Genomic DNA, 23,861 nt, shown 5'->3' with positions numbered 1-23,861 from the left:
GGTGTGGGTTGAGGGTCCCACTGGGTGTGTGTGAGGAGGTCATTGGAGGCTGCCTCCCATGGGGTGGAGGGCTCCCATAGTTATGGGGTCCTGGGGTGAAGAGGATTTGTGGAAATAAGGGGGGGGCTGTGGGGTGGGGAATTGCTGTCTGTGGGGCCGGGAGTGATGCAGCGCGGCAGGGAGGGGCACAGAGGGCTGTGCCCTGCCCGCGGCCCCGCCTGCCGCACGTCGCTGAGCCGGCCGTGTACCCGTAGACACTCGGCGGTGCTCGGCGGTCCTCCGGGCAACCGGGGGCGCACCAGAGCGCTGCACCATCTTCCCGGCGTGCTCCGCGCAGCAACGGTAGATAAAGGGCTGGACCGGAAGTGGCTCTGGCTGTGCGCGTGTGTGCGTGCACGCGCGTGTGTGTCCGTGTCCGTGTGTGCGCGAGTGTGTGCGAGTGTGTGCGTGTGCGCGCGCGCGTGTGTGTCCGTATGTGCGCGAGTGTGTGCGTGTGCGCGCGCGTGTGTGTGCGTCCGTGTGTGCGCGTGTCCGTATGCGTGTGTGAGGCGCCAGCCACGCTCCCTCCCTACACGTTGATCTTATTCGATCGGCCGGGCTCCGCCGGGCCGAGGTGAGAAGAAAGCGCCGCGAAGCCCTCGGGCGGTGTGCGGCTGGGCCGGGCGGGATGAGTCGATCAGATAGGCGAGGCCACGGCCGCTGAGCGCCCTGCGATTCTGACCCGCGCCCACGTCTGCAGCCCCAGGGCCGACACCGAGCCGCTCCCGACAGCGGCGGAAGACGAAACGTCCCAGCCTCAGCCCGGCGTAGTCAGCCGGCCCACATGGGGAGGCGGGAAGTGCGCCCTGCCGCGGACTCGGTTGGCGGTTTGCAGGGCTCCGTGCTGGCCTTGCGGGGACACGCTCCGTGCCGTGCTGGCAGTGGTTCAGCGGGCCCTGCAGCTGTGTGCCGCACAAAGGCTGTACACGGGGCTGTGGTGGCACCGTGCCACGTGTGTGAGCTGGGCCCGGACCGTGCTGGCCCCGCGGGGCACCGGAGACTCTCATTAGACTTACGAACTGCATGCACCACGGCCTCTGTGTTTTACTGGGGGTGTGTGGTGGGGGTAGCCGTGGTGGTGACAAGAGGATGGCCACAGGGGGACGACCATGGTGAAGACTGGGGGATGGCCAAGGTAATAAGAGGGACAGCTATGGTGCTGACAAAGCTCTGATGGTAACCAGGGGACAGCCCCTGTGGAAACTGGAAAAGTACAGTTGTGCTGGTAACAAGAGGATGGCCACGGTGATAACAGGAGGACAGCTGTGGTGATAGCAAGAGGACGGCCATGGTTGTGACAAGGGGACAGTAAAGGTGGGTGACCGAGGGGTGGCTACAGTGTTGACAAGAGGATGAGCCTGAGAGGACAGCCACAGAGGTGAAAAAGGGATGGCTGTGGTGGTGACAAGGCTGTGGTGGTGATGAGGGGACAGCAGTGATTCTGGTGTTACTGGGAGAAGCAATTGCGGTGGCTGCTGGTGGTGGCCATGCTTTGGGGACACTCTAAGAGGAGGTCACCAGCTTAATGGTGCCTGGCAGGCTTCATCTGCCAGGTGACACTGTGGATGCTGTGGGGCATGGCCACCCCATGCCACTGTCTCTAGCTGTGGCACATGTAGGTGTGGGGTTGTCTCCATGCTGCCATAGGGACAGGCTTGTTTCCTTTCTGTGTCGCTTCTGCCTGTGGTACTTGCTGGCATCCCTGTGTCACCACAGATGGACATGTGTCACTAGTGTCCGCCAACACACAGGGTGACCTTGTGCCACCAGAGCTGGGACCTCTGGATTGCCTTAGCAGCTCTGTTCCTCATGTTCTCTTGTGACTGTGGTCCCCTTATGCCCGTGTTCCACATCTCCCTGTGTGCTCCATGTCCCTTGTGTTCCCATGTTGTCTGTATCCTTCATGTCCCCCTACGTCCCCCATCTCCCTGTGTTCCCATATCAGCTGTGTACTCAGTGTCCCTCTGTAGCCCCTTACCAGCTGTGTTCCTTCGTCCCCCATGTTCAGATACCCCCTATATCCCGTGTCCCTCTTTGTCCCCCATTCTCCCATGTCCCCTGTATTCCCCTTGTCCCGTGCCCCTGTATCAGCTCTGTACCCAATGTCCTTGATGTTCCTGTGTCCCCGTGTTTCTATATCCCCTGTACCCCCTATGTCCCTCGTGTCCTCCATGCCCAGAATATACAGCCACATGTGTCCCCTGTCCTGTCCCCCCTGCAGTGGGGCTGGCCCGGCTCCGTGGGGACATGGCCTGAAGGGCACAAGAGTGGCACCTAGTCTCCAGTGGGGTGGAGGTGGCTCCGGGGTGCGGGGGGCTCATGACTCCCCCTCGCCGTGTCCCGGTCCTTCCCCAGCCCCGGGCGGCGGAGGAGGGGCTGTTCCCGGGGGCGGGGAGGCGGGGGCATGATTCCCGGAGACGGTCCTGGTGCTGTTCCTGGAATAGCATTTCCAAATCCCTTCCTAGGGATAAGTTCCCGATGCCGTTCCCGGGAACGCGTTCCGGGGATTACATTCCCAGTCCCGTTTCTGGGGATGCACTCCCAAGGATGATGGGGCTCCCGGCGGCGTTCTCATGGATAACACTCCCGGTGCCGATGCCCGGCGCCAATCTCGGGATACCATTCCCGGGTATAACCTTGGCCGTGCTGTTCCTGGGAGTTCCCTTCGCGTGTCTCTATTCCCGACACCGATGCGCGGTGCCATTCCCATGACTAACATTCTCGATACCGATTCCCGGTGCCGTTCTCATGGCAAGCGTTCACGGATGCGATGCCAGTTGCCGTTCCAGGGGGGTTTGTTCGTGATCCACTGCCCGTTTCCGTTCCCTGGGGCGATACCCCCTGCCATTCCCACCGTTCCCGGTGCCCGTTCTCGGAGGTGATGCCCAGTGCCGTTCCCGGGGCTACCTCTCCCAGTGCCTATTCCCGTTCCCGGGGGCGGGGGCAGGTAGCGGCAGGTGCGCGGAGGCAGGGCCGTTGGCGGGGGCGGGGCAGCGGCGCCGGTGCTCGCACCGGCCGAGCTGCCGCCGTTGCCACCGCCGTTGCCGCCGCCATGGCCGGTACCGGAGCCCGGTGGATGCCGCTGGCGCTGTGTCTGGCTGTCATCGTGTCACCGGGACGCACCGGAGAGCAGCTACACGTCTGCAAAGAGGTACCGGGAACGGCGGGGGGCGGGGGGGTGGGCAACCGGTAACCACCGGCACCACTGCAATCACCCCCAAATTTCCCCCCCACACACCGATGAAACGGAGTCCCGGAGCACGGGGAGGCCGCTCCCTATGAGATGAGGGGGGACAAGGAGGGGACAGGTGGGGGTCGGGCGTCCCGGTGGCACTGGGGATGGGGTGTCTCCTATAGGGGGGAGGGACTGGCCGACCTCCTGGGGTCTCAGGGAGCAGTCTTTGCTCCCAGTGGCTCGGCCAGTGCCTGAGGGTCTCCTTGGGGACCCCAACTGGTGTCAACCCATCATCGTCCCTAAGTCCCTACCCCTCAGACACATTGGGATCTCCCTGAGTGCTGCTGGGGTGGTGACCAGGAGTGTGTGTGGGGGTCAATCCCAATGGCCACGTGTCATTCCCAGCCCAGCACATGGTATTCTGTGAAGAAAAACTGTCACTCACCAGGATCTGTTAACCTTGGGGACAGCAGGTGAACCCCCAATGCTCTCCCTGGGTTGTCTGTCTTGCCCCCCCCACCAATTTTCCTCCCCCCTCCTCAGACCTGCGACTGCTTTTAATCTGGGCCAGGATTTTTTTTTTTTCCTCTCTCTGATCCAATTATTTTTGTCCGTGTTCCACGATCCCGAGCTGGAAACAATAGACTGGGGCTGGCACCTGCCCCAGGAGCAATCAGTCCCCCAGAGGGGGTGTCCCCTGTCCTTCATAAGGGACAGCCCTTCTCCCTCCCCTCGCCAGAGAAGAGTTACAGTGGCAGTTTGGGGTGGCCTTCAACCCCAGAGCCACCCTGGGGCTGAATTAGGTCAATTTATGTAGATTTAATGAAAACCTGGAAAAGTTTAGGAAGAGAGAAAAAATACCCTCTCCCCAATGAAACCCCTTAGGACTGAGAGCAGTGTGGTAGTTCGGGGCTGCTGAAATTTGGAGTGACCCTCTGGGAACCCCAGGGTGGTGGGGACCTTTCTCTGTGTCCCCATCCCAGGGCCAGGGGGGTTCCATGCTGCCTGTACATGGGCAGGGGGTGCTGCAGGCATCTCCCTGTCCTCACTTTTTCTTCTTCACCCCCCTTTTACCTCTCCAATCCCTCTTTCCCCTTCACACCCCCTTCCATCCCCCTCTTTCCCCCCCCCCATTGCTGTGTTTCCAGCTGATGGGAACATCAAAGCAGTTGTTTTCTCATCAACCTGCCACGCTCCAGCAGCCGCTGGGAGCATGAAGCCACAGCACTGGCTCTGACACCTCAGAGCTGCTGCGGGGGCGGGGGGGGGTGGGGAGCTCCCCTTGTACCCCAAACCCCAACACCACCACCAGATGTGGCCTTCACCCTACCCACGCTGTCTGTCCCTGGCGTCACCTCACCAGCCTTAAGCCAGTCTCAGCTTGGTGCAGCTGGCAGGATTGGGGATCACGGTGCCTCTGCTGTCCCCAGCACTTCCTGGTTCCCCCTGGTCCCCCCTGCGCTCCCGCCCTATGCCCGGGGTTGTGCCACAGCTGTTTGATGAGCAAAGTGTGTCACAGCTGCGCCAAGGGGCGTGACAGTGCCATATGATCCCAGAAACATGGAGGGGGCACAGGAGTTCATCCCCACACCAGGGAGAGGTGCAGGGCTGCTGCTGCTCCAAGGCTCCTGGGCAACCCCAGCTGGATCATCCCCCCACCCACAGCACCCCCATTTCCCAGCATCCTCTCAAACTGCCCCCCCCTCCCCCTGCCACAATACTCCCTCACTCCGAGCATCCCCCTGGTCCCCAGCTCCCCTCAATCCAGAGCATCTCCCACCCAAATCACTCCCATTTTCCAGCATCCCCCCCACATTGAACTCTCTCCTGCCCCCACTCTGAGCACCCTCCCAGGCTCACCCTCTCCAGGCCCTGGGCACCATAGGACATTGCCACATCTTAACCCAAAGCTATCCCTTGAAGGTGCTACTGGGTCCAGGGACCAGCCCCAGTCAGGGAGCAAAGGGTGTGGGGGCAGCCCGGGAGGTCTCGGGAGCAGCTCCCTGCACATTCCCTCTGTTTCTCCTGCAGTCCGAGTACCACTATGAGTACACAGCATGTGACAGCTCAGGATCGCGCTGGAGGGTGGCTGTACCACACACACCTGGACTCTGCACTGGCCTGCCTGACCCTGTCAGGGGCACTGAATGTTGTAAGATTCCCACCAGGAATGGCATGGGGTCAGGCTGGGGGGTGGCAATTGCAGGGATGGGAAATGAGGGTAAGAGGTGGGAGAGAGTGGGGAGGCAAGCACAGCCATTGTTGGCTCCAGTGCAGGCAGGAGGATGGAATGGGATCAGTGGGATGGGAATCCCCCCAGGATGGGATGGTAGAAGAACTACAAGCACTGGGATGGGATGGAATGGGAATCACACACACAGTGACTCCCTGGGATGGGATGGGATGAGAGGGATGGGAACCACACACACACACAGGCATTGGGATGGGATGAGACAGATGGGAATACATGCACACACAGACAGGATGGGATGGGAATCACACGTACAGTCATGGAATGGGATGAAAGGGATTGGAATCTCACACACACTGGGATAGAAATCCCCTCCTCCCACAGATGCACCAGGACAGCATGAGCAAGATGAGCACTCACTCACCTGAATGGGCTGAGAGAGATGGAAATCCCACACACATAATGTGATAGGATGGGACAGGAATCCCACACGTGGGCACTAGGATGGGATAAGAGGGATGGAAATCACACACAAACTCACGCACGAGGATGGGAGGGGAATCACACACACAGTTACCAAATGGAATGAGAGCCATGGGAATCCCACCACACACACTTGGATGGAAATCTCCCCATTGCACACGTGCACCAGAATAGGATGAGCAAGATGAGAATCCCCCTCACACAAACTCACTCACCAGGTGTGATGAGCAGGATGGGAATCCCAAACACATGCCCCCAAAGCCTGGGGGTGTCCCGGCTGCATGGTAGAGCGTTACATCCTGCCTGGATTGGGCAGAGCTGGGCGTCAGGTACCAAAATTCATGGATGGGGGGGTTGCCTTTGTGGAATGGTAAGAATTGGGGATCCCAGCACCTCCACCAGCTGGAGCACTTAGAAATCCGTCTCCATTGGCAGCATTCTCCTGCAAGGCGGGTGAGTTCCTGGAGATGCAGACGCAGACGTGCCGGCCCTGCGCTGTGGGCACCTACTCGCTTGGCACTGGTGTCCGCTTCGATGAGTGGGATGAGGTGCCCCATGGCTTTGCCAACGTGGCCACCAACCTGGAGGTGGATGATGGCTTTGGCGATGCAGCAGAGAACTGCACAGCGTGAGTCACTGTGTCACTGGCTGTGATGCCAGCACATGGGCACCTGGCGTGTCAGGACTGGGTGCAGGGCACAACGAGCAGGATGGGTGTGACACCCCTGTGCATCCTTAGTGCCCCTGTGCGTCCAGTTGCTCTGACACCCTTCTGTCATCCTGCCCTGGGAGGTGACACCAGCAGGGCACTACAGGGGCACCCTGGTCACAGCAAGGGAACACCCAGCAGCATCACCCCCCCCAGAAGTGGCAGGACCCCACCCCCATGGGACCTCCACATCAATATTCCTTGGAGACAGAGCACCCATGGAGGTCCCCAGAGCGCCTATGGGGATCTCTACGGCATCCATGGGGGTCTCCACACCCCTGTGCCACCAGCGAGAGCCTTTACTGCCACAGCCCTATGATCCTCACTGGCAGGATCATAGGTGGGTGCTCCCTACTCCCCACATCATCTCTCCATCCCCCAGTGCAGATTGCGGGGACTCTTTTGATTGTGCTGACAGCCACCAGACCCTCCCAGTTGTTCCACAGCCATTAAACATCCCACCAGTGGGTTGTACCAGCAGCCATCAAGGCCTCTCTGTTGTACCAGCAGCTGCCAAGCCCTCCCAGTTTTTCTGCTGCCACTGAATTTCCCACCAGCTGGTTGTACCAGCATCCACTGTACACAGCAAATACCCTCCTGGGTACCCTAACAGCCACCAAATCCTCCTGGTTGTACCATACCACTGAGCCTTCCCAGTTGTACCAACAACCAAGAAACCCTCCCAGTTGTACCAAAAACCACCAAACCCTCAGTTTTACTGGCACCACCACGCTGCTCCATTGATGCCCCTCTTAGGCATTCCCTATTCCCAGCAGCATGTTCCTCATCCAGCCACATTCCCAGAACAGGGGGACCCCGCTCTCTTCTCCTTGCAGTCCACACGGCTCTCAAGCGGGCCAGGGGATTCTCCCCAGGGATATGTACCTAGCCATCACACCTTGCCATGTCCCTAAGGTGTGCCCAAGCCCCTGTGCCCCCCATTTCTCCCCTGCTTCGTGGGGACCCTCCCAGCTGTCCCTACAATCCCTGTCCTGCCTGCTGAAAGAGGTGACAGGATATATCACTTGCCCCAGGTCAACATGGGTGCCTCTGGGGGACTACGTGGCCTCCAACACAGATGAGTGCACGGCCACCCTCATGTATGCTGTGAGCCTCAAGCAGTCGGGGACTGTCACCTTCGAGTACATCTACCCTGACAGCAGCATCGTCTTTGAATTCTTCGTGGGTGATAGGCGCAGGGGAGGAGGGTGTGGGTCTCTGGGGACATGGGAGGGTCCTTGGGGGCATGGGAGAAGTCTCTTGGTACATGGAGGGGTCTATTGGGATATGGGAGAAGGTCCTAGATGACATGAAGGATCCCTAGGTAAATGGGAGAGGTCTCTTGTGACCTGAGTGGTCCATGGGGACTCCTCAGGGGTCCTTGGGGACATGGAAGGAGTCCCTGAGAACATGATGTGTGTCCCTGGGGACATGGCAGGATCTCTGGTGGATGTGACAGGGGTCTCTGGGGACATGGGGAAGGGGACCCTGGATATATGGGAGGGGTCCCTGGGGGCATCATGGGGATCCTTGCAGACATGGAGGACTCCCTGGGGACATGGGGGGAGCCTCATGGGATATGGCAATGGTTCATGAAGACATGAGGAGGGGTCCCTAGGAATATGGAGGGTCCCTGGGAGCATGGGGGTGTGTCCCTGGGGACGTACAGGGTCCCTGTGAACATGAGGTTCCTGACATTCTCTCTGCAGGTGCAGAACGACCAGTGCCAGCCCACGGTGGAGGAGTCCCGCTGGATGCGGACGACAGAGAAGGGCTGGGAATTACACAGCGTGAGTGTTCGGCCGGCGGTGACACCGCGGGGGAGGTCCCTCGGTGTTGCCCCGAAGTTTCTTGTCCCTCCCGTAGCAAGAAGTTGCTCCACGAGGCTGAGGAGGGTGGTGACAGACGGGGTGCCACACACCCCCCTCCACTGGTGCCAGCCTCCTCCTTGGCAGCGGGATGCCCCACCCATGGTGCCAAACCCATCCCTGGCAGTGGGATTACCCAGGCCCATGGGATCCTTCTCCCAGGTGGAGCTGAGCCGTGGGAACAACGTGCTGTACTGGCGGACCACCGCCTTCTCCGTCTGGTCCAAGGTGCCTAAACCAGTGCTGGTGAGGAACATCGGCATTACAGGTGGGTGGGGGCAGAAAGGAGGGTCTCGGGGGTCGCGCACCCCCGTACCTGCTACCTGAGCCTCCTCCCGCTCCCAGGGGTGGCCTTCACTTCCGAGTGCTTCCCCTGCAAGCCCGGCACTTTCGCCCCCGCGTCCGGCTCAACCGCCTGCCAGCTCTGTCCCGCCGACACCTTCTCTGGCAAAGGAGCCACCGCCTGCCAGCCCTGCGACTCTGACACCTACGCTGGTGAGAGGGGACACCCGGGGCTCCCCCCGCCCAGAGCTGTCCCTCTAGTTTATGACCCTGGGAAGGGGTGACGTGGGGAGCAGGTGTGACCTGACATCCCCTGGTGACGACAGGGTTGGCTGCCCTGACAAACCTGACACCTACGCTGAGGGGGGACACCCTTAGGGGTCCCTTTGTCCCCGCAATCTGCACTGCAGGAGTGGCCCTGGGGGACGGAGAGATGATGTGGGGAGTAGGGAGCACCCACTACCCCTTGGTTGGGAGGGAAGACAAGGACACCCCGCGTGGTGGGAACAGCGCTGGTGTCCCCGGGCTGTGCTGGCTCACCCGCCGTGTCCCCCTCGGCAGAGCCCGGCTCGGGGTCCTGCAAGCCACGCCCACCCTGCACGGACAAGGATTTCTTCTACACCCACACGGCCTGCGACGCCAGTGGGGAGGTAATGCGGGGGCACCCCAGGGGTGGGCCCCTGTCCCCTGGTGCCCCCCCGGCTCACTCGCTCCCCCGGCAGACCCAGCTGATGTACAAGTGGGCAGAGCCCAAAATCTGCAGCGAGGAGCTGCCGCAGGCGGCCCGGCTGCCATCCTCGGGGATCAAGACCCAATGCCCCCCCTGCAACCCTGGCTTTGCCAAAGGCAACAGTAGCACCTGCCAGCCCTGTCCCTATGGCTTCTATTCCAACGGCTCCGGTAAGGCGACCCTGTCATTTGTCCCCAAAGCGTGACTGGGGCAGCCTGAGCTGCTGGGGGAAGGTGGATGCCACTCCAGTGCAGGGTTGTCTCCTCCTGTCCCCATGGCTCCAATAAGGACACCCCCACCACTGTCCCCAGGGAATAACTGGGGTCTCTGGGGCTGCCAGGGGGAGATGAGTGCCACCTCAGTGCAGGGTTGTCCCATCCTGTTCCCATCATTGTTCCGAAGTGGTGACCAAGGCACCCAAAGCTGACAGAGAGAAAGGTGGTACCACCCTGGTGCAGGGCTGTCCCTATGTATCCAGTAAGAACATCCCAGTTATTGTCCCCAGTAAGTAACTGGGATCCCTGGAGCTGCCTAGGGAAGGTGGGTGCCACCTCAGTACAGAGCTGTCCTCTCCTGTCTCCACCCTTGTCCCCAGGAGGTGGTTACCAGGTCATCCCAAGCTGCAGGGAGGAGAATGTGTTACCACTCTAGTGCAGGGCTGTCCCCTCTTGTCCCCATCACTGGCCTCAAGGGGCAAGCAGGGCACACCAAGCTGACAGTGGGGGAGGTGGGTGCCACCCCTGTGCAGGGCTGTTGCCTCCTCTCCCCAGCCTGCCTCAGTTGCCCAGAGGGCACTGAGCCGGTGCTGGGCTTGGAGTACAAGTGGTGGAACGTGCTGCCCCCCAACATGGAGACCACCGTGCTCAGCGGCATCAACTTCGAGTACAAGGGCATTGCAGGTAGTGGCAGAGGGCTGTCCCTTCCCTGTCCCTTGCTGGGGCACTGCCAGGGACCTCTCTGAGTGTCACTGCACCCCTGCAGGCTGGGAGGTAGCTGGGGACTACATTTACACGGCAGCTGGAGCCTCTGACAGCGACTTCATGATCCTCACGCTGGTGGTCCCTGGCTTCAGGTGAGGTGGGGGCCACCACCAGGGAGCAGGGGGGACATGGCCATGGAGCAGACCTAGCAGTGTCCCCATGCTGTCCCCAGCCCTCCAAGCCCAGTGCTGGAGGACACAGAGAGCAGGGAGGTGGCCAGGATCACCTTTGTTTTCGAGACGCTGTGCAGTGTTGGCTGTGAGCTCTACTTTATGGTGGTGAGTGGGGAGACACAGGAGTTTGGGGGGGCACAGTGAATTTGGGTGGTGCCACCTCCCCCGTCCCCACAGGGTGTCAACTCACACACCAACACTCCGGTGGAGACATGGACAGGCTCCACGGGGAAACAATCCTACACCTACCTGGTGGAGAAGAACGCGACCATGAGCTTCACCTGGGCCTTCCAGCGTACCCCCTACCACGAGGCGGTGAGGGACAGGGGGCCCTGCTTTGAGAGGGCTAGAGGGCCTCCACTTTGGGAGGTCTGGTGGGGGGCTGGGGGCAGATGGTGATGGTGCTCTCGGTGCCAGGGCCGGCGGTTCACCAGTGATGTGGCCAAGCTGTACAGCATCAACGTCACCAATGTGCAGGGCGGGGTGGCCTCCTTCTGCCGCCGCTGTGCCCCCCAGCCCACAGGGTCCTGTGCCCCGTGTTCCCCTGGCAGTGCTGTGGACCCCAGCTCAGGCACCTGCCAGCCTTGCCCACCTGGCACCTACCTGTGGGGCCACCCCTCCGATGGGACGCCCACCTGCCACCCCTGTGGCCCTGGCACACGCAGCAACCAGGTGACTGGGGATGGCAGGGGGTCCAAGTGTCCGTAAGTGTTCCCATGGGTGATGCCAATGGGCCCCAGAGGAGTGACACCAACCTCCCCCACACCCAGGATGTCCCAGACAGTGGCACTGGCTACCACCAGGAGGGTGACACCATCACGGGTGGGTGACACGAGCCTCCCCCAGTCATCCTGGATGCATGACACTGTGTCCCTACAGAGGTGACACCAGCCCCTTACAGCCATTCTGGGTGGGTGACAAGATGGGTGGCAGTGTGGGTGACAGTGTCTGACCCAGGGTGGGTGATGCCTGCCCTCCTTGGCCATCTCCAGGGAGGTGACACCAGCCCTGTGGCAATCCTGGGTGGGTGGCAATGTGGATGACAATGTCTAATCCTGGGTGGGTAATGCCAGTCCCCCAGCCATCCCCAGAGAGATGACACCAGCCCCTCCCAGCCATCCCAGATGGGTGACAGTATCTGACACTTGTGGGTGGCAGTGGGTGACCCTGGTGGGTGCTACCATGGCCCTGCTGTCTCTGAGGGGTGGTGCCAGCTCTCCAGAGTCCCCCACAAGGGTGTTCCCAGTGGGTGGCATGGCTATCTCTAAGCTCCCTGTCCCTGTTCCCAGCTGCGATCGCTATGCTACAACAACTGCAGCCTGGCACTGGCACTGCCAGGCCAGATGCTGCACTTCGAGTTCCCATCGCTGGGCCAAGGTGCCGGGGTGGGCACTGGGTCCAGCTTCACCCCCAAAGGGCTGCGCTACAGCCATCACTTCCGCCTTAGCCTCTGTGGGCATCAGGTGAGACCTGTCTGGGCAAAAACATGTGCACACATGGGAACACCTGGTGGGTGGGCACAGGCACACAAGTGCAAACACAGCCACATGGGTGGGCACTCAGGAGAGTAGGCAAATGTGGGCAGGAGGCCATGGAAACATGCATGCAGACATGGGAACACACCCGGGAAGGCACACAAGGGCACACACGGGAGGGCACAGGATCATGCATGAATGTATGGGAACACACCTGAGCTCATGGGTGGGTGGTCATAGTACACAAGTGCAAACACGAGCACACAGAGGGTGTGTGCACTCACAGGCACATGAGTACAAACACAGGCACACAGGTGGGCATGCAAGTGGGTGGGCACAAGCGCAAACATGGGCACAGTGGGTGGGTACTCAGGAGGGTGGGCACGGAAACACAGGTGGGCACACAGGCAGGAGGGCTCACTAATACACATGCACAAATGGGCTTCTGGGTGGGTGAACACAGGCACACACCTGGGCACACAGATGGGACGGGGAATGCAGGTGGCAAGACACAGACACACCCATGCATATGTGCTCATAGTCATGCAAACACAAGGACGTGTATGCAAACACATTCCCACACACAGGTGTGCAAATACAAGTGTACATACTGTTACACCTGCACACACACACACACAGTCACTTGTGCACAGTCACACAAACACATCTGCACAGTTGTGCAGACACATGTGAACACTCATGTAAACACATATGGACACTTGTGCAGCCACACCTGCACACCTATGGCCCTGCACACACAAATGCCAGTCCCTTGTATACACAGTCTCACTCCTCACACGTGTGTCATGTATGTCCCCACAGGGCAGGAAGATGGCCTCATGTGCTGACAATGTGACAGCAGGTCTGGGGGGCCCTGCCCGTGTGGTTACCTCTTATGTGTGCCAGGCCATTCTGGTGCCCCCTGATGTCACTGGTGCCCGTGCAGCCGTGTCTTCTCAGCCCATCAGCCTGGGTGACCACTTGCTGGGTGAGCAGGGAGGGAGGGGGGCACCCTGGGCCACTGGGACACCCCAAGGTCACTGAGGCACATGGGCAGGACAGACACTGGAACATCTTGGGTGGCACTGGCACACCAGCACTGGGACTCTTCAGGGGGACTGGGACACCCTTGTGGCACTGAGAGTGGGACACCTTGTTGAGACTAGGACACCCTGGTGGGACAGGGACCAGGACATCCCAATGGCACTGGGAGTGGGATACCCTGGTGGGATTGGGACACTCTGCTGGGACTGGGACACTGGCACTAGGACATTTCAGCAGCACTGGGATACCTTGGTAGCACAGGGATACCCCAATGGGACCGAAATACACTCTGGTGGGACTGGGACACTACAGAGCACCTTGTTTGGGACTGGGACATTGTCACTAGTATATGTCACTGACACCCCAGTGGGCCTGGGACACCATGGTGTGACTTGAGACACACTGGTGGGACTGGGACAGGTGGGACTGGGACACTGACACTGGGACATCCTGTTGGGATCGGGATATATTGGTGGTGCTGGGACACCCTAGTAGGACTGGGACCCTCTGGTGGCACTAGGACACTGGGACTGGAACACACCCCAGTGGGACTGGAGACACCCCTCTCTCCCTGCAGGTGTCACCACCAGCTCCGTGCTGGACGGCATCGTGTCTCCCCCAGAGCTCTTCCCCCCCAGCCACCCTGACCTGCCTGACATCATCTTCTTCTTCAGGTGCAGGCAGGTGACAGGGGATTGACACCCACACTGTGCCCCCACTGTCCTCCTGACCCCCCATGTCCCCTGGCAGGTCCAACGACATGACACAGCCCTGCAGCAGTGGCCGGGCCACCACCATCCGCCTGCGTTGTGACCCCCTGCGCGTTGGTACTGGCACGCTGGCTGTCCCCAGGTGGGGAGGGGACACGGGGCCCCTGAGGGAGATTTTGGGTGACCCAAGCATCTCCTGCTGTCAGGGTTGGGCATATCCCTGGGTTGCTTCACTTTGGAGACACCATAGTCACAGTGTCAGTGTCCCTCACTCTGAGGTGTCACCCTGGCTGTTCTCAGGGTGGGGGGGGTGGGACGGTGGGACACCGGGGAAACCAAGGCGGGCTTAGGGGACTCCCAAAGGGACCCAATCATCTCCTGCTGTCATGGGTGGGCGTGTCCCTGAGGTGCTTTGCTTTGGGGAGGACACTGACATTGTGTCAGAATCCCTCATCCTGAGGTATCATCTTGGCTGCGTCACCGGCGCCCTGCGTGTTGGGAGCCTCCAAGATCCCCTGCTGTCATCGGCAGATACTTCTTTGGAGTGTTTCACTTTGGGGATACCGCTGTCATGCTGTCCCGACCCTGGGGTATCACCTTAGCTGTAATCCTCACTTTGGAATCTCACCGTCACCTGAGCACCCACTTTTTGTCCCTCCCCAGCAAATGCCCCGAGGGCACCTGCGACGGCTGCACCTTCCATTTCTTGTGGGTGACGGCCGAGGGATGTCCCCGCTGCTCCAGCTCCCACCACCGCCCCATTGTCGGCGCCTGTATCGGCGGCGTTCAGGTATCGCCCCGTGCCCCGGGCTGGGCTGCGGCTCCTACGGCCCCTGAACCCCCTTTCCCCTCCACCAGAAAACCACCTACGTGTGGCGAGAGCCCCGGCTGTGCCACGGCGGAGACGCCCTACCGCCGCAGGTGATCCAGGCATGCCGGAGCGTGGATTTTTGGCTAAAAGTGGGAATTTCCACTGGGACGTGCGTGGCCGTCTTGCTAGCCGCGCTCGCCGCTTATTTCTGGAAAAAGACTCAAAAGTGAGTAATTGGCAGCGGGATTTGGGGACACGGGGGCACTTTCACAGGGAGGATGATGGCACCGCCTGCATTCCCAGGTTGGAATACAAATATTCCAAGCTGGTGATGGACGCGGCAGCCCGGGAGACCGACGCGACGTCGCCCGACAGCTGCGCCATCATGGAGGGGGAGGACGCGGAGGACGAGCTGCTCTTTGCCACCGAAATGTCACTTTTTGGAAAACTCAAAGCCCTAACGGCCAAGGTGAGGAGTGGGGTCGGGTGGGTGGGGGGTGGAAACAACCCTGGAGTAGCCGCCGGACAAGCCATGGTGGGGGTGGGATTTGAGGATGGTCCGTGCCTCAGTTCCCCACCCCGGGGGCTTCGGGCCTCAATTTCCCCACCCCACAGCGGATGCCGGATGGATTCGACTCGGTCCCGCTCAAGACCTCATCCAGCAGCACCGATCGGGAGCTGTAAGAGGACAGGGGGCACCCTCGCATCCCCCAGCCCTCCCGGAAGCTGTGACGGGCCAGAGGGGCACCCACGGACACCCCGCCCGCGGGCAGCTGTGAAGGGAAGGGGGGTACCCACGGCCCATCCTCCCGCGCCCCCAACGTGGCCTTAGGACCCGCTTCGGACCGGAGCCTCGTTACGGGTTTTGTACGTGTGTCCCCACCCGTGCCCCCCACCATGTCCTCCCCATCCCAAGCACCCAAAAATGCCAAATACAGGAGTGGGGTTTGTATAAGGGCTCCATGTGTGTGGGCATGACGGGGGCGGGGGGACACGCATAGGGGGTGCAGGGAGTTGAGCGTGGGCACCAAAAATGGGTGGGGTGAGGATGTGGGAGTGTCCGCAGGGTGTCACACGCGTGGGACTGGGTGTCTAGGGGTAGGGTGAGGAAGCAGCGGAACTTTTACTTCTATCTGCACGCCCCCTCCATGGGGGTAGTGCTATAGGGTCCCCCACACGGGTTGAGGCCCCAGAACTCCGCCGGGACCCCCAAGGAGGGTGACATGAGGTGACATGTGATGCCACTGACCACAGTCGTGCCATGGGGTGCTGTAGAGGGGCATGGGGCAGCTCTTGGGAGCCCCATGAGCAACTGGGGTGCGAGGTGTCCTCCGGTAGGAGATCCGCAGAGCCCACCAGTATGCCTTGGATGTAGCTGAGGAACCCTAGGAATCCTCGGGGTGTGTGGGCAGAACCTCGGAGACCCCTCTGGCGGGGGGGCTCAAGGATGCTCGGACCGCTCGGGCCCCTCCAGACCCCGCCATATCCTCCCCAAACCCTCTCAACACTTCCCAATACCCCCGTCCTCTCGCCCTGCCTGGGCCTCCAGACCCGCTGGAAGCCCCTTCGGCGGGGGTCAGGGGTGCTCGGCCCCCGACCCTCCCCATCACTCCCGTGCTGCCCTCGCCCCTCCGTGCCCCGCCCTCCCGTCCTGCTGCGCCGCCTCCAGGCCACCAAGGGGCGCTGCTGCGCTCCCGTCCCCATGGTCGCGGCAACGCCCCTTCCGCGCACGCGCGCGGGCCACTTGCCCCCGCCGACGCTCCCGGTGCCGCCGCCGCCATCACCGGTCATGGTGCTGGACTTGGACCTGTTTCGCGCCGACAAGGGCGGAGACCCCGCCATGGTGCGGGACATGCAGCGCAAGCGCTTCAAGGACCCCGGGCTCGTGGATGCGCTGGTGCGAGTGGACGGCGCCTGGCGGAGGTGTACGTGGGGGTGGGTGGGCGAGGGGAGGGAACCTCCGGGGTGGGCACCCCCTTATGACACGCGGGCATGTCTCCCCTTCCCGGTGCCTTTCCCCCCACCCCGTCAGCCTGGTGACCGGTCCACAGGTGATAGGACCTCCCCACCATCGCCCCTCCTCGCGGATGGGGGATCCCTTAGGGTCCCTCTTTCCCTCCCGAGGAGCTGGAAGCGGCCCCCACACTGATCCCCGAACCTCCTCAATGAGATGGGGTGACCTTTCGGGAGGTCTTTCCCATCCTCCTCGGCTGTTTGTCGATTCATCCCCAACCCGCGGGGATCACCTCAGAGGATCACTGCCCACTGGGACTGGATCCTGTGGGTAGGTTACAGCGGAGACCGAGGACCTGTCCCTGGGTGGATCCCCCTCGTCCCTAATTCCAGGGGTTGAGGTGGGAGAAGTTCTCCCACTAAACGCGCCTTCCCTCCTCCCAGGCTGGGGGGCAGATCCCAGGTTCCCCTTAGCCCGGACTTGGATCCCGTCCCATTGCGGTCCCCAGGGATCCGCTCCCTGCATTGCCGCAGGATCCAGCTGGGCGGGGAGGATCTAGACAGTGCCACCGCCAAATTTGGGGTACACCCACACCTGGGCGGCTTGGGGGGGTGGGGGGGCAGAAGCCCCCTCCTCGTGGCTCGCGGCGGGATTTGGAGCAGCGGGAAGCGCATCCAGCTCCGTCAGTGGGTGCCGGATGTGGGGAGGAGTTGGAGGGCGGCGGGAGGAGTGGGTACCTCCAAACCCCGCCGTTCCCAGGGCACCCCAGCATTCCATTGCTGCGGGATGAAAGCGGCGCTTGGGGCTCCCCTTTAATGCATTTGCCTTGATGTCCAAGGGACCACCCGCTTCCCAGCCCCCTTCCCGCGGGCTCTGTGTCCCCAGGACGGCGGTGCAGGAGAATGGCGGATGCCTGCAGGGTGAGGCAGGCTGGCGGGTCGCGCTGGCTGATGCAATCCCGCGGCGCCGGTGCGTGGAGCCCGTGCTGTGCCATGCTGTGTCCTGTTGATGTTCCCTGGCTCTGGATCCTCTGGGGACTGATCCCTCCCGCTGATTAGGGTGGCGCGTTCTCAGCGTAGGTGCCCCCAGTTTGAGCTGCCCCGGGTCCTGGGCTCTGCTCTTCCCAGCTCTGGGGTCATGAAGGGGGAACATCCATGCTCCCTCATCCAACACCCCCTGAATCTCATCACTGTGGCCTCAGATCCCAGTATCTGCTCAGTCCTTAGCAATCCCATCCCGCTGAGGGAGGTGTCTCATCACAATGTGGGGTCCCAGCACAGTGTAGGGGTCCCATCCTAACAGGGAGGTCCCACCATGGGGGGCTGTGAGCCTATGGAGGGAGGGGTGTTAGCCTGGCATGGGCGTCCCAGTGCAGCATGAGGGGAATCTCATCCTGGTGTGGGGGTCCCAGCCCAGCATGAGGGTTCTAGCCCAGCACTGGGGGAGTCTAAGTGAAGTTTGGAGATCCTATGCGGATTGGGGGGGTCCCATCCTGGTGGAGGGATTCCCATTTTGGCAGGGTGGGGTGCCCAGTCCAGCATGGGGGTCACAGCCCAGTGTGGGGGATCCTAGCATGGGGTGGGGATCCCATTCCAGTACATTGTTCCCAGCCAGGAATGGGACTTTCACTCCAGTGTGGGGGACCCCATCCCCTCATGGGGGTCCCCGTGTGGAGGTCCTATCCCACTGTGGAGGTCCCAGCCCAGCACGGGAAATCCTAGTGTAGGATTCTCATCTTAGAGTTGGGGTGTCCCATCCTAGCATGGTTTCAGCACGGTTCCAGCATGTCATGGAGGTTTCCAGACTGGCATGGAGGTCCTAGTGCAATGTCACTCCTGGTGTTTTTCAGTGACATCCCTACTCCTTGCAGCTCTGCTCCACACGATCAACCTCTGTCTTTCCAAAAAACTGAGGAATGGTGCCTGTGGGTATTCCAGGAACTGCCACTCCCTCTGCTGCTCCCATGGGGGCTCCATATCACCTCTCTGTACCAGATAGGGGCCCCAGCCCTTCTCTCACTCCTGGTGACAGCCCCTGCCTTCCTTTCCAGGCAGGTTTCGTGCCGACAACCTGAACAAGCTGAAGAACCTGTGCAGCAAAACCATTGGGGACAAGATGAAGGTGGGGCACAAGTGCCCTGGGTCACCTTATGGTGGGACATCACCAACTGGTGACATCTCTCCTTCTCCCAGCCCTCCAGTCTCTCCCTTGTGTCACTGAGGGATGTTTTCCCACTGGAATTTTGCTCTTTAACTCTCCTGGGGTTCCTTTTTCCTCTTGCTGCAGAAAAAGGAGCCAGTAGGAACGGATGAGTCTGTACCAGAGAGTGCACAGAACCTGGATGAACTCACGGCTGATGTCCTGGGTGTGAGTGAGACCCCAACTCCCTCCACTGTGCCTAGAGTTTGTCCAGAGCTTTGCCTGGAATTGCCCAAATTGGTGGCCTGAAGTGCCCACTAAATGAGGGGGGACTGCCTGATGCCCCAGCTGGGAGGATCCTTTATCTCTCAGTCCCACACCAGCAATAACTAACTCTTCCTCAGTGTCCTCCATTTCCCCAGCATCACAGTGTCAGTCAAGGGCTCATCCCTGGCAATTTGAGCAGCCTCAGTCCTTCTGTGTCCCTCCTTGCCTGCTTCCATCCCAGTTTGGTAATCACCCTGGGTAATGAATGCAATGCTGGCTGACATGGGAGCAGGTCAGGCCTTCCAGATTCCAGCTTGTCACCCGTTTATCATTTCAGGCTGTTCTTGAATGTGTCCAGCCCAGGGATTCACTCCAGAATATGTGGAGGGTCCAGAATCCACCATGCTGGGCCTAGGATTCCCTGTGCTGGATGATGAGGACCCTCTTCCCAGTGATCTTCTCTCTCCCCCATCTCATCCGGAGGTCTCTCTGCAGTGTCTTCAGGTATCCCAGATAAAGAAAATTCGGCTGCTCATTGATGAGGCCATCCTGGAGTGCGACTCTGAGCGCCTGCGGCTGGAGGCTGAACGCTTTGAGAGCCTCCGGGAGATTGGGAACCTCCTCCACCCCTCGGTGCCCATTAGCAATGACGAGGTGGGACACGGGAAGGGAGGTGGGGCTGGGTCAGAGGGGCCATGAAGCTCACAATGGGAAGCAGGGGGCTCCCAGCAGGGGATCCCCCAAGCCTGTCTGGGTGGGCGGGTGAGGGAAATCTGCATAACAAGCCAGCATTTCCCACCGGAATCAGACAAAGAGCAGCTCAGACAACACTGGGCACATCATTGTTGGGGGAATTCATGGGAAAGGCGCTTATTGCGGTGAGGACAGGGTCTCCCTCTGCTGCCTCCATTCATTCCACAGGAATATTTTCCCAGGGGGAGCAAAACTGGGCCAGGCTTGCTGCCAAGTGGCTGCACAATAAGCTACAGGCTGGAGTTTGAGCTCCCAAAGTGGGCCCAGTGTGGTTCAGGGACTGGTGTCACAGCGTTCCAGAGCACTGAGGAGGTGATAGGCTCCTGCTTCTTTTTTCTTCGGGTTCCTGCAGGATGTGGACAACAAGGTGGAGAGGGTGTGGGGTGACTGCAGCTGCAGGAAGAAGTATTCTCATGTGGACCTGGTGGTGATGGTGGATGGCTATGAGGGGGAAAAGGGCGCCGTGGTGGCTGGCAGCCGTGGCTACTTCCTTAAGGTGAGAGCTGTGACCCCAGAATGATCGGGTTCAGAGGGGAACAAGGAGGGACAGGGGCCTTTGGTTCTCCTCCCATGGGATTGATGATGGGAGCATCCAGAGGCCTCCTGGACCCTCTGAGCAAGGAGGAGTGGCCCAGCAGAGTGTGTGTGTGACAGGCAGCGTGACCTTGTTCCCAGGGCCCACTGGTGTTCCTGGAGCAGGCACTAATCCAGTACGCGCTGCAGAGCCTCCGTGCCCGGGGGTACACCCCGGTGTACACCCCTTTCTTCATGCGCAAGGAGGTGATGCAGGAGGTAGCCCAGCTCAGCCAGTTTGACGAGGAGCTTTACAAGGTAAGGGATCGCTCCGGATTTGGGACCTGGAAGCAAGCACCCCCACGGGGCTGTGGAGCGCAAGCTTGTGGTGGTGGCAGCAATGGTAGCAGTGGTTCCTTCCCCTCTCCTTGGGATCCATCTCCACGTTGTGATGGTGATGATGTGACAGGGAGATGGCTTGTCTTGGGTGTCCACCTCTGTGGGAAACACCTCTGTGGGTGACACTGCAGTAACAAGGAGGGGGTGCATTTCCATGGGTGACACACTGTGATGGCCATGAGGTGACAAGGAGATGGCTGGTCTCCAGAGTCCATGGTGACATGTGGTGACAAGGATGTAGCTTATCTCTGTGGTCCATGTTTATGGGTGCCACATGATGGTGATGAGATGACAAGGAGGTGGCTCATCTTTGGGGTCCATTTGCACAGGTGACACATGATGGCAGTGCAGTGACAAGGAGGTGATATGTTCTGGGGGCCATCTCCATGGGTGACATAGGTGACAAAGGAGGTGGATTGTGATGGTGATGACATGACAAGGAGGTGGCTCATCTCTGGAGTCCATCTCCACGGGTGATACAGGTGATTTGTCCCTGCCATCAGCCCCTTTGAACAACCAACAAACTCCCCCTGTAATGAATTCCCAAACCATCTGGCCCTGGAAAACTTCCCTGCTGGTCCCTGGAGGTGCAGGTGCAGCTAGAAGAGGGCTGGTGGCTCATGTCCCCTGCAGGTGATTGGGAAGGGCAGTGAGCGGGCGGAGGACAGTTCCATTGATGAGAAGTACCTGATCGCCACCTCAGAGCAGCCAATTGCCGCCCTGCACCGCGACGAGTGGCTGCGACCAGAGGACCTGCCTCTCAAGTACGCGGGGCTCAGCACCTGCTTCCGCCAGGAGGTGGGATCCCATGGCCGGGACACCCGCGGCATCTTCCGCGTCCACCAGTTTGAGAAGGTGAAGGAGCGGTCCCGGGAGGAATTTGGGGTGTACTGAGGGTTGCAGTAGGGTTCCAGTGGGAATTCATCGTCTATCTGGTGCCACTGCAGCCTACCCAGCAGGAATTCAGGGTGTACCCACTGTCTCTGTGGTATTCCATCAGGAAGTTGGGGTGTATACCCCATGTCACTGTGGGGTTCCAGTGAGAATTCAGGGTGTACCTTATGTCACTGTGGGGTTCTTATGGGAACTTCGGCTATACTCCATGTCACTGCAGGTTTCCAGTGGGAATTTGGGGTGTACTGGGTGTTACTCTGGGGTTCCAGTTGGAATTCAGGCTGTACCGGGTGTCACCGTGGGGTTCCTGAGGGAATTGGAGTTATACCTGGTGTCGCTGTGGAATTTCTTCTCCTGCAGATTGAGCAGTTTGTCTACTCCTCTCCCCATGACAACAAATCCTGGGAGATATTTGAGGAGATGATGGCCACAGCTGAGGAATTCTACCAGTCCCTCGGGATTCCCTACCACGTTGTCAACATCGTCTCAGGTAGGGGCTCCTGTGCCACGGGGAGTTGAGGGGGGCCCTGACCTGCTTCCTGCATGGCAATTTCTTGTCTCTGGCTCATTGCTGTTCCCAGCCTGAGACGGAGGAAGAGAAGGGGACATTTTGTTTCCTATGGAATCCTCAGCCTTGCTCTGGGTTCATGGGAGCGGGTGTGACACTGCTGTGATGGATTGTCCCTGCTGTCCATTCCAGAGGGACAGTTGGAATGTCCCAGCTCCTCCTGGATATGCTCACAGGAAAAAGATCTGGTTTAAAAGCTCCCTGTGGCTGAGTAGGACCCTTTTATCCCCATTGGCAGAGTGAGAACTCCGCAGCCCCACGGTTGAGCAGAAATCCCTCATTCCTGTGTCCAAGCAGGAATCCCAGATCCCCACGGCATAATCCTACCTCCCCATAGTCAAGTGGGAAGGCCATGTCCATGTGGCTGAGAAAGAGCCCTGTGTTCCCGTAGCTGAGTGGGAATCTCACATCCACAAAGCTGAGAGAGGCCCCCACATTCCTGTGAGTAAGCAGGACCCCCATATTCCCATGGCACAGCAGGAACCCAATGTCCTGTGGCTCAGCAGGAGTTCCCACATCCCCATATGTGGGCAGGACTCCCACACCCCCATGTCCCCATGACCAAACAGCTTGTGGCTTGTTCACTCTGTGGCCAAATGGGTACCCCACATTTCCTTGCCTGAGGTGTAACCCCACATCACTATGGCAGAGCAGAAATCCATGTTGGATCAGCACCAAGCTGCGGGAATGACTTTGGAGGCTTCACCCTACACTCTGCCCCAGGACAGGAAAATTCAGGATGGCAGTGGGACCCCTCACTCAGCACTGTTCCCCTTCCAGGTTCCCTGAACCATGCAGCCAGCAAAAAACTGGATCTGGAGGCTTGGTTCCCTGGCTCTGGCGCCTTCCGTGAGCTTGTCTCCTGTTCCAACTGCACTGACTACCAGGCCCGGCGCCTGCGCATCCGCTATGGCCAGACCAAGAAGATGATGGACAAGGTGAGGCTAGTGGGCATAGGGGAGTTCTCCCTGTGTTCCTTTGCTTTCCCCATGTCACAGGTGTCCCCTGTGTCCCCCTGCCACAGGTAGAGTTTGTGCACATGTTGAATGCCACCATGTGTGCGACCACCCGCACCATCTGCGCCATCCTGGAGAACCACCAGACTCCTGAGGGCATCCGCATCCCTGAAAAGCTCCAAAATTTTATGCCTCCAGGTAACATCCCCCTGTGCCCTCCCCATCCCCTGCTTCTTGGTGGGGGGGTGACCGTGGTCCCTTGTCTTCCCAGATCTACGGGAGCTGATTCCATTCATCAAGCCGGCACCCATTGAGCAGGAGCTCTCAAAGAAGAAGAAGCAGCAGGAAGGAGGGGGCAAGAAGAAGGCAGGCGGGGGACATGACCAGGTGCTGGAGGAGCAGATGAAGAACATGGAGGTCTGAGGGTGTCCCCCCACACCCCAAGGACTTTAGGGGCCTCCCAAGTCATCTCACCTTCATCGCCAGGCTGTGCCCTTCATCATCATCTTTGCTCGGAGGGGTGTCACCGTCTGTCCCCGATTGGTTCCAGTTCCACAAAGAACTGACACTGTCAGGACGCTGCCCCTCTCCCTGTGTGTCCCCCTTACCCTGCTGAGTCGGGCTGGGATCCCCCATGTGTCCCCCTCATGCTGGATGGTGCTTGGGACCCCGTGCCCATGTAACATGACCTTCCTCCATCCAAAATAAAGCCAAGAGCTGCTGAGCTGTGTGTTCTTGGGAGTTCCGA

The 23,861-nt window shown here is 60.1% G+C and overlaps 2 protein-coding genes and 1 non-coding gene across 9 annotated transcripts; all 3 read left to right on the top strand.

Annotated features, from left to right (window-relative positions):
- The first annotated feature begins 415 nt into the window (after positions 1-415).
- LOC115484685 (small Cajal body-specific RNA 2) lies at positions 416-725 on the top strand. The gene has a single exon (XR_003945392.1). It is a non-coding gene; the product is annotated as a small Cajal body-specific RNA 2 (non-coding RNA).
- A 149-nt stretch (positions 726-874) lies between these two features.
- On the top strand, positions 875-18,745 carry ELAPOR1 (endosome-lysosome associated apoptosis and autophagy regulator 1). 7 transcript variants are annotated; one of them, XR_007780109.1, is made up of 24 exons: positions 3,015-3,190; positions 5,246-5,366; positions 6,324-6,516; positions 7,632-7,779; positions 8,307-8,387; positions 8,628-8,733; positions 8,811-8,960; positions 9,309-9,397; positions 9,470-9,647; positions 10,248-10,376; positions 10,459-10,549; positions 10,630-10,735; positions 10,808-10,945; positions 11,048-11,302; positions 11,920-12,093; positions 12,928-13,093; positions 13,727-13,823; positions 13,900-14,001; positions 14,523-14,649; positions 14,718-14,896; positions 14,974-15,139; positions 15,286-15,537; positions 18,474-18,548; positions 18,675-18,745. XR_007780109.1 is itself a non-coding variant. In XM_050985090.1 (23 exons), the coding sequence occupies exons 4-23, from the start codon at positions 6,356-6,358 to the stop codon at positions 15,352-15,354; spliced, it is 2,712 nt and encodes a 903-aa protein (XP_050841047.1). In that variant the 5' UTR covers positions 3,015-3,190; positions 3,620-3,687; positions 5,246-5,366; positions 6,324-6,355; the 3' UTR covers positions 15,355-16,131. The 7 variants fall into 7 exon arrangements, 4 of the variants coding, with proteins under 4 accessions (XP_050841047.1, XP_050841046.1, XP_050841045.1 ...); XM_050985090.1 differs by lacking the exons at positions 18,474-18,548; positions 18,675-18,745 and adding an exon at positions 3,620-3,687 and having other exon boundaries at positions 15,286-16,131; XM_050985089.1 differs by lacking the exons at positions 18,474-18,548; positions 18,675-18,745 and having other exon boundaries at positions 7,632-7,704; positions 15,286-16,131.
- Positions 16,394-23,837, top strand: SARS1 (seryl-tRNA synthetase 1). The gene is made up of 11 exons (XM_009097358.4): positions 16,394-16,595; positions 18,675-18,745; positions 18,911-18,991; positions 19,526-19,684; positions 20,136-20,279; positions 20,459-20,614; positions 21,329-21,550; positions 21,950-22,079; positions 22,938-23,095; positions 23,182-23,311; positions 23,385-23,837. The coding sequence occupies exons 1-11, from the start codon at positions 16,460-16,462 to the stop codon at positions 23,534-23,536; spliced, it is 1,539 nt and encodes a 512-aa protein (XP_009095606.1). The 5' UTR covers positions 16,394-16,459; the 3' UTR covers positions 23,537-23,837.
- The last annotated feature ends 24 nt before the right edge of the window (positions 23,838-23,861 follow it).

Source organism: Serinus canaria, chromosome 26 (assembly GCF_022539315.1).
Source record: "Serinus canaria isolate serCan28SL12 chromosome 26, serCan2020, whole genome shotgun sequence".
NCBI classification, from domain to species: Eukaryota; Metazoa; Chordata; class Aves; order Passeriformes; family Fringillidae; genus Serinus; species Serinus canaria.
Note: the sequence above shows the minus strand (reverse complement) of the source record. Positions and strands in the feature narration are given on the sequence as shown.

Excerpts from the sequence above, each read along its gene's own strand:
- ELAPOR1 (XM_050985088.1), top strand. The coding sequence starts at position 3,092 with ATGGCCGGTACCGGAGCCCGGTGGATGCCGCTGGCGCTGTGTCTGGCT. Across the intron at positions 9,398-9,469 it reads CCTGCGACGCCAGTGGGGAG|ACCCAGCTGATGTACAAGTG; the intron begins GTAATGCGGGGG and ends CTCCCCCGGCAG. Across the intron at positions 10,377-10,458 it reads CGAGTACAAGGGCATTGCAG|GCTGGGAGGTAGCTGGGGAC; the intron begins GTAGTGGCAGAG and ends GCACCCCTGCAG.
- SARS1 (XM_009097358.4), top strand. The coding sequence starts at position 16,460 with ATGGTGCTGGACTTGGACCTGTTTCGCGCCGACAAGGGCGGAGACCCC. Across the intron at positions 18,992-19,525 it reads TCACGGCTGATGTCCTGGGT|TGTCTTCAGGTATCCCAGAT; the intron begins GTGAGTGAGACC and ends GTCTCTCTGCAG. Across the intron at positions 22,080-22,937 it reads CGTTGTCAACATCGTCTCAG|GTTCCCTGAACCATGCAGCC; the intron begins GTAGGGGCTCCT and ends TTCCCCTTCCAG.